At 37.2% G+C, this 9,514-nt stretch overlaps 1 protein-coding gene across 1 annotated transcript in view; it reads left to right on the top strand.

Moving 5' to 3' along the window:
* POLA1 (DNA polymerase alpha 1, catalytic subunit) overlaps positions 1–9,514 on the top strand; it is a 247,459-nt gene that overhangs the window by 200,038 nt on the left and 37,907 nt on the right. Inside the window, exon 35 of the mRNA XM_075197823.1 lies at positions 4,802–4,898. Coding sequence (XP_075053924.1) covers positions 4,802–4,898 — 97 coding nt within the window. The remainder of the gene's footprint in view (positions 1–4,801; positions 4,899–9,514) is intronic.

The following is a 9,514-nucleotide window of genomic DNA, read 5'->3' as shown; positions in this document are numbered from 1 at the left end:
CTGGTTCATTGGTTGTCCTTCCATGAACCACGTTTGGTAGGTACTAACCACTGCATACTAAGAACACCCCACAGGGCCTGCTGTTTCTTAAAATGTTATGACCCAGTCGTGTAGCCATCGCCGTTTGTCACTTGTCAAAGTTGCTCAGATCCTTACGTTTGCCCATTTTTCCTGCTTCCACCACATCAACTTTAAGAACTGACTGTTCACTTGCTGCCTAATATATTCCACTCCTCAACAAATGCCATTCTAACGACAAAGTCGGTATTATTCACTTCACTTGTCAGTGGTTTTAATGCTATGACTGATCGGTGTATACAGTGTATTCCCCAGAAAATGTTGCCAGTCTTCATTAGAAATTAACCGGTTGAGGGCAGTCGCAATACTTTGCAATAATATTGAAATGATATTAAAAAAAAATTGGAGGTTATTTCCCACAGCTGCCAGGACTGGTCAGACTGTGACACACACATAAACACATACTATTTGGACAAAAGTATTCGGATGCTTGACCATTACACCAACAGGGACTGCAATAACATTGTATTCAAATACATATACCTGATATGGAGTTGGAGCCCCTTTTGAAGCGATAACAGCTTCTACTCTTCTTGGAAGGCTTTCCACAAGATGCTGAAGTGTTTCTGTGGGAATTTGTGCAAATTCATTCTGTAGAGCATTTACGGTCAGGCACTGATGTTGGACGAGAAGGCCTGGTTCGCAATCTCCGTTCCAGTTCATCCCAAAGATGTTCGATGGGGTTGAGGTCGGGGCTCTGTGCGGGCCAATCAAGTTCTTCTACATAGAATTCATCAAGCCATGTCTTTGTCGTCCTTGCTTTGTGCACTGGGGCACAGTCATGTTGGAATAGAAAAGGGCCATCCCCAAACTGTTGCCACAGAGTTGTAAGCATAGCATTTTCCAAAATAACTTTGTATGCTGAAGCATTAAGACTGCCCTTCACTGCAGATAAAGGGCATAGCCCAAACCCTGAAAAACAGCCCCATACCATTATCTCTCCTCCACCAAACTTCACAGTTGGCAAAATGCAGTCAGGCAGGTAACGTTCTCCCGGCATTCGCCACACCCAGACTCGCTCATCTGACTGCCAAACAGAGAAACGTGATTCGTCTTTCCACAGAACATGTTTCGACTGCTCCACAGTCCATTGTTGGTGTGCTTTACACCACTCCATCCAAGGCTAGGCATTGATCTTGGTGATGTGAGGCGTGCATGCAGCTGCTTGGCCATAGAAACTCATTCCATTAAGCTCTGGCTGCACAGTTTTTGTGCTAACATTAATGCCAATGAAAGTTCGGAACTCTTCGACTTTTACAAATCACGCACCTTAGCGATCGTTGACCCCACTCTGTGATGTTACTTGGTCTTCCAGTTCGTGGCAGAGTTGCTGCTGTTCCTAAACGCTTCCACTTTCTAATAATATAACCTACAGTTGACTGTACGTTATTTTATTTATTTATTATTATTTTTTTTGCAAAGATGGCATCCTAACGCATTACCACGCTTGAAGTCATTGAGCTCTTCAGAATGGCCCATTTTGTATCACAAATGTTTGCAAATGGAGACCGCATGGCTAGGTGCTTCATTTTATACATGTCTGGCAGCTAGTCTAGTTGAAACACCTCAATTAAATAATTAACAGGTGTGGCCAAATACTTGTGTCCATATACTAGTTGGTTAATTGGCTGCTATCAAAATTGACACTAGTCTCTCCCTTTCTGTCTGTCTGTGTGTGAGTGTGTGTCTATATTAGGGAATTTAGACTGTAAGTTCCAGTGGAGCAGGGACTGATGTGAATGGGTTCTCTGTAAGCGCTGCAGAATTAGTGGCGCTATATAAATAAATGATGATATACTGTGTGTGTGTGGATAGATCTATCTATAGCTGTATATCTTTCTATATGTCACTATATTGTTTCTTTAATTTCCATGCTGTCTGTTTTGATTATATTTTGTGTTGGGGGTACATATATATGCAGACTTACTGCTTATTACTAGTGTGCTGTATTGGTATCATTTATAGATAAACATCTGCAGCATTGAACTTTGACCTATTATGCCAATTGCCATGTGCCAAATTGAGGGATGATGAAAATGTACACCATTTGCCATCAACCAGCCAAGTGCAAACAGTGGCACTTCCCCTAAAATAAATTACCCGAAATTTGCAGCGCATTCATATTCAATTTCATCACAGCAGATGCTCATTAGTATGTTGTTATTAATTGATATTCACTTTAGGTTTTGTTTAAAATGAAGATAATAATTAGGTTTTAATTACTGCATCACTCCGAGGAGAAGGGAGTTGAGAAGTGACTGAGAATGCAGAAGTATTTTCACATGACATTGCTTAATTGTATAAAGCATTCAATCATAATTCTGTGTCTGCGTGCATGTACTTACAGTATACATGTAGGGAAGATGTGTGATTCTCTGATTTGATTTTGTCGCTCATACAGCTTGTCACATAGTACTAGATGCCATTTTTGAAGACAACTTTTTTCATACAGAAAATAAAGAACCTGTTAGGTGTAGGTCATTATCATGATTTCTGTTCGTGTTCTCCAATTTATTTTAGATATACATATAGACATGACTACTGTTGTGTATACTGTACTGGCTTAACATTTAGAAAATGCAGTTTACTCCCCCTTCCCTAGTACCAAATGTTCCCTCCATAAGTGATTTGTGTATAGCTTTTACAGAGGGCAAATCTTGCCATTTGCGAGAATTTAAACGTAAGAGCGGAAAAAATTATGTTAAGCTTAAGGACAAGAAGGAAAACATAAATTTGTGTGAGATAAATGTAAATGTTGCTCAAAATGTAAAATCCTTATTTGCTCCAGCAACAGTAAACTCTTGAATCCTGGCCAATATGTTCAGGAATAAACATGGCAAGGAAAGGGTCAATGATTTCTTGTTCACTTTTATCATAGCTGACATTGAAAAACTTTTGTCTCTCCCATCTTCTGAATTGCAGAATGTGCCAGTGAGCAAAAGTACAGGAGGTGTTGATAAATTCAGATGAAAAAAAAAATATTCCGTTTTCCCTATCCATTTAGGCAGTGACTTTTAATTAGCCCATCTACTAATATGAGGTCGCTAAACTCCATATCTGATGCTTTATTCCTTCATGTGACTGGCCATTCGTTTTGCTTCAGTTGGCTGGCAAAGGTTGTTATATATCCATTACTCAGAACCACAGCACTTTGCATTTCTGAATTGACAAGCAGCTTATATTGACCTAGCGCTTATTATGGGTCAACAGCTGCGTTAACCAACGGAAGGACTGAGGGGCAATTAAAATGAATTGGCAAAAATACATCTTCCTAATTTACTCCAATTTGTTATTTATGCTAACATTGTATGGCTTCTATGGTGACACTAAACAGAATGGACTCAATAATGGCAATTAACATAAAAATATAATGGCTAATCAAATTGACAGCAACTGTTTCTCATCATCTCGACACACAATACATTATCAAAACAAACTATTATGAAGGAGGTAATTTCAGCGTTCTATTCAACCTGCTGCATGTGTGCAGTCAGGGAGATGTGTACCCGCAATTACTACTGAATCTTAAAAACTAAACAAATATCTTAATCACAGTCCTTCTTTTTTTCTCTCGCTCTTCTGATGCAACAATCAGGGTTTTCTAAAAATAAATTTGCAGTGATACATAATGTAACTTGGCAATAAGCAACTCATGGTCTCTGCATATTTCCTTGGGCACTTGTTTCCCTCCATATTTATATAGAGGGGTATGTATTTTTAATTGTTTTAGCTGTTTGCACAGTGAGTAGTGTAGTGAATTTAACCTTGCAGATAAAATATAACAATCTGTGGCTAGTTTTACAAAGAATGAATGATGAACTGAACAATAACTTTTAATGGTTTGGAATTGCTTTTAAATATAGCCATCATATGCACACATCCATTTTGTGGGCTGAACCAATTTTTACAAGAATACAAGCTAACAATTTAGTAGGAACTTGGCCCAGAGTTTATTTGGCACACCTTCCCCCCAGCCCATGGTCTTCCATAGCTTAAGTAAAATATGAGGCATCTAGTCTGGGGTAAGCCGGAAGCCATTGCTAACGTGATGAGGTTTATTATAATTGGTTAATAACCCTGTGGATTTTTTTTAATGCATTTAAAGGGACACCAATTTTGAAGACCTAGTGATCTACTTTAAATAAATAGTTGACTATATAATCAATAGACAAGACGTAAATAAATTCCCATTCTGAAGTCTACATTGTCCAGGGTCATGATGAACGTAATTATAAAAGTGTATTATATGGATACAAGAACTCGTGAGAAGTTATGTGACCATATAAAAGCACCATGCTGTAAAATTTTATCAGTCACAGAATGCCATTTTGTGATATCCATAATTAAGAGGTGTATTACTCCTAAGGAACACTGCATTGATGATAGACGTCGGTTTTATTTGCAGCATAGACATATTAACATTATAGTGTGTGTATATTTGTTTTATATATACCGATCAGCCACAACATTAAAACAAATGACAAGTGAAGTGAATAACATTATTTCTAATTTGTGTTACATTATGGCTAGCACTTATCCCTGTTTCATAAGTAAGGTGATATTCTTCAGTAACCGGTTTTGCAGAACATTATTAAGATGCCCATACTGCTCATCTGTTGCATTGTAAACTTTGTACAAACCTTTTAATCTTTGTATAAATTGTGATCAGTCAGTTATCAGAAAATAAACAAAAATGTTTTTGTTCCCTTTGTTTATCTTGCAGTACCCAGAGAAGGCCTTGTACACACAGCTATGTTTCTATCGATTCATCTTCGACTGGGATTATGCACTGGAGAAGGTTGTTTCAGAGCAGGAGAAAGGTAAAGTTACATGCAGTCCATCAGTGTTAAATGATTCTGAAACTATTTAAGAATGCAGATCTAGTTCAGAGATAGTTGGAAGGTAGCAAGAGGATAAAAAATTAGATCTATTTACTAAAATATAGTGTGTATTTCTGAGGAAAGACCGCATTACTCGCACACATACTTTAAAAATAGCTACAATATTCAATAGAATTTATTTTTTTTGTCTACTCTACATAGTTTTATAGTGGTATATTGTAGTACATATCAAGCTCTTGCCAAACACAAACAAAAAAATTCAGATTGTATCAAGAGACCACTCAAGGTCCTAGTAGAAACACTATATAATATACATCAAATAGACAAATTCATACTCCCAGATGTCAACTTGTCTTCAGTGGGGGCAAAATCAGTTCTTGGTAGAGACCACCTCCGCACACAGCATCTGTGCTTAGCAGCAAGTCTACTAAGCAGTTGGTTTCTCTGACAATAGTCCTGTATGTTGAGGAATAAAGTCAGTGAACAGGAGCAAACCGACAGGCTGAGAAACATTGTTGCCTTTCTCGCAATGCACACGGCTTCATAAATGTGTTTACCATAACCTTAGACATTAAAATATAGTGCTCTAGAGCACACTCAAACATTACTAAACTTAATGATGAAGCAGAGATCATGCTAACAACTTCCTGTCAACATATCATTTGCTTTTATCTGTGTACTGTACTCTAGATCTTTAAAGTGTCTATATTGTAGTCTGCTCCCATACTATTTGTGTTGTGTGACGGTGAATCAGGGATACAGGAACTTTAGAACTGAAGCTTTATCTGCAAGATTTGCTACAAGCTTCAACATTTGTTACACACTGAACATAAAATAGCTTCTTGATTATGCAACCGATAGCGTAGTGACTTCAAACAGCATATATGATATCATGCATAAGGTATACACTGAAGAATTTTCCGACTGGCGTGTTATTTCAAACAATTGTACCTACGTCTGAAAATCCGTTCAGTCTGAAGATTCATGCATACACACTGACACGATTTACCTTCAGGTCTGTGCTCTTCATCTGGTCCTCTAGTCTTCAGAGAATGACCACACAATATTTAGTCATTAATTTATTATTGTCACACTGATTAAAACCGCCTTGTTATAGCTATCCACATGTCCTATCGAATTTCGTTCGCTTTTGTGACTCTGAAACGAAACATTCTGTCTCAGAACAAACAAATTAATTATTCCTTCTACAGCACTCTCTACATTTATTCACTGGTACATTCATTCATAGCATCAGTTGAAAAGAACATGACTCTGTAAACTCTATGGAGATAGCGAGCATGAGTGCATACACACTACAGGATCGTTCAGTGATTGGTCAGAAAATATTAAACAGTACGACCAACCAAAAGAGCCAACAGTCGACACTTTGGAACGACTTTCGACCATCTTGTCACTTTTTATACACGCTAACCTGACTTCCGATCAAACAATCGTATGACGGCTGATTTGTCCGATAATTGAACGAAAACGCTCCAGTTTGTACCTAGCCTAAGAGACAACAGTATGTACACTAATGCATGTACCATTGTGATTACAGCAAACACATAAGTGAAGATACAGGAATTATTTTTCTTAATCTTCAAGTGTCTCACCCAGTCTTGGAGGACATCGTAGTCAACTTCTTTATCCTAATGTTCAAACTAATATATGCATTTTTTGCTCTCCAGTGTTATGACGGTTACCATTACAGTTTGTGTTAAAAAATTCAATTGCAAACCACATGTAAATATCATATTATTGCTATCCTTTCGGCTGAGCTCAGATGCATTTGCAAAAGCATCCAGGAAAGAAAGCCACACAGACCGTCTCCCATTTATTTCAAAAGTCCATTTGTTTCAGTGGTGTTTTTAGCTTGTGCACTATATGTTGAAACACTATTGAATCAAGGTACATTTGAAATATTTGGGAGTAGCTCTTACATTAGTTCATTGATTCATCAACTATATAAAGTTTTATGTGTTTATTTCATTTTTTTATAAAACTTCCTCTTGTTTTAAACATTCCATATTATCAAAAGAAGACTTTATGTTCTTGTAATCCAAAGAGAAAATATTCTATTGGCGAGGGGGGGGGGCATAACAGACTCACTATTGCCTCACTGCAGAGTGAGAGATAAATCAATTAATTGGGAGTATCGATAGCTGTTGAACCACTAGTGGATTGCCACGTCAGCAGGGATGCGATTGGCTGGCGATGATCACACCTTAAAAGAAATGAATGACTTCTCTATTGATGTGAGAAACAAGCATTTAATAATGCTGTGCAGCTCTATTTGCATCAGTTGTCTATTCATTTTTATGGCCCTTCATTCAATGGGGTTTTTCTACATATAGCGCCAACTTCATTGAAATTACTGGGCAGTGGTTAATGGGAAAGATACAACACAACACTTGGTGTACCTGCTTGTGTTAACCCCTAATAGTTATTTACACAAAGCACTCTTGTGGAGATCAATGGAGTGTTTCAAGTGTGGTGTTATGTTTTAATAACAAAAAATACAGAACAAGCAGCGTCCAAAAAAGCTTAAAGCATATACAAGTGTGAACGCAAATTGGTATGGACACAGAATACAATGGGTTTTATTTTTACATGTGTTTGCATGCTTTGAATTAAAAGCATAAGTCAAGCATAGCATTTACATGCCAGTAGGCAATGGCCTAAAAGAGGATGGCAGAGCAGTCAAAGCCAAACAGTAGTCATTGGGTACAATTCATAGTCAACTAAAGTTATTCATTGATGAACAGTATTATAGTACATATGTTTAAATTATGTATATTCTGCAAGTTTGACACTTTGTCAACTATCCATTTCTTTTCATTGGTTTGTTGCTATTAGCACTATATATGGCTTATTTCAGAGAGCCCATGTACATATTATCCTTTGGCATACTGGCAGCTGTGATATTAAAGAAGCTAATAGAAATGTTACTGCCAGTAATTATTTTCTGTATTCTGTTCCAGACATAGCTCTTATCAGATGTGCTAAGTTTGCCCACATCCGTAATGACTTTCAAAGTTAGGAGCAGAGATGCTCACTGACACCCGTGAACTGGTACTGGTTTTGGATCTGGATTAGCTTTGTGTTTTGGTTTTGGCAAAACCACCCTCGTGTGTTTTGGTTTTGGATTTTTTAGAAAAAAATCCTAAAATGTGCTAAAATCACATAATTTTATACTTTTTTTTGTTCCTACATTATTATTAACCTCAATAACATTAATTTCAAGTCATTTGCAGTCAATTTTGACCTCAAAGGTCACAATATTATTTTCATACACTTTCGGACAAATACTGCAGCGACCTGGGTGGATGCTAAGCGACAGAGCAATGACACAAACACACTGCAGTTCCTAACACATCAAGGACACACTGGCACACAGCGGTGGCAGAAAAGAAAAATGGGGGTCCGCTCTCCCTCCCACCTCTCGCTATTTTGTATCTTAAAAAGGAATCCAAAACTCCCAGATCCGACAACGTCACAATGACGTTTTTGCCTCATTTTCGTTTCCGACGGCGCGCGACAGTACCGAGCCGGCGGTACTCGGATCCCGTATGTTCGGGTGTGTTCGGTTCTCCAGGAACCGAGCCTGAGCATCTCTAGTTAGGAGTACTGAATGCATTTTTGATTTTATCAATTTCTTAATGAGTTTGTTCTTGATTCTTATTTTCTAAACTGCTAGTCATTAGGAGTTAAGGTATCATATATATATATTTTTAATACCCATGTGTTATTTATACTGCACCATGTTTTTATCCTCAAGTGTTCTAATGTATTTTATCTTTTTTTCTTGCTCATTATCTTTTCTTCCTGCACTGTTTGTTATCCACCTTACATTCATCATCTTTCCTCTGTATGATTTATCTCACTCCACCTTTTATGCATACATTTCTGTATCTTTGGTATCTAGAGATCAATGATTTCCCCTTAATAAAAAAAACATAAATTTTATAACGCTTGAATGCCCTTATGACCTCCCCATGTATCAATTCCAAGTCCATAGGCATTTAGTAATACAGGTATTGAAGGACTTAATTACATAGCACAAAATCTCCAGCCTTTCTCACCTGCATGCAAACTTTTTAGCATGGCATATTTAGACAAAATGGTGAGTAAAGGATTCTGGGTAAGATTATGCAGTCTCTGGCTGGTAGTCAGTGGGCAATTAACAATGGAGTAATATAAATACATGGCAAGCTCAAAGTGTGAAGGCATTGTGCTAAAACATGTTTCAAGTTACAAATGACCACCTTTTAACAAACACATGGAATTATACCTGTGGTAGATACACATACGTGCGTACGGTTTTTAAATAAGTAAATACACATGTTAATGGAAGTTCTTTGTTAAGATGATTTGTGCCTGCCAAGATTCTGACTGTCAAATGCATATCAGAATGTTTTCCTATCTTAAATAATTTAGTTCTGAATATAATTATGTAATTATTTTGACATAAAACATAACATATGTATCTCCACTTATCTTGAAACAGACGTTTAATCTGAATGATCACTAAAGATATACAAATATGACTCTGACAGACAGCACTTTTCTATTTACACAATAGAAATAAAGCTTCT

Source organism: Mixophyes fleayi, chromosome 2, assembly GCF_038048845.1.
Source record: "Mixophyes fleayi isolate aMixFle1 chromosome 2, aMixFle1.hap1, whole genome shotgun sequence".
NCBI lineage: Eukaryota > Metazoa > Chordata > Amphibia > Anura > Limnodynastidae > Mixophyes > Mixophyes fleayi.
Note: the sequence above shows the minus strand (reverse complement) of the source record. Positions and strands in the feature narration are given on the sequence as shown.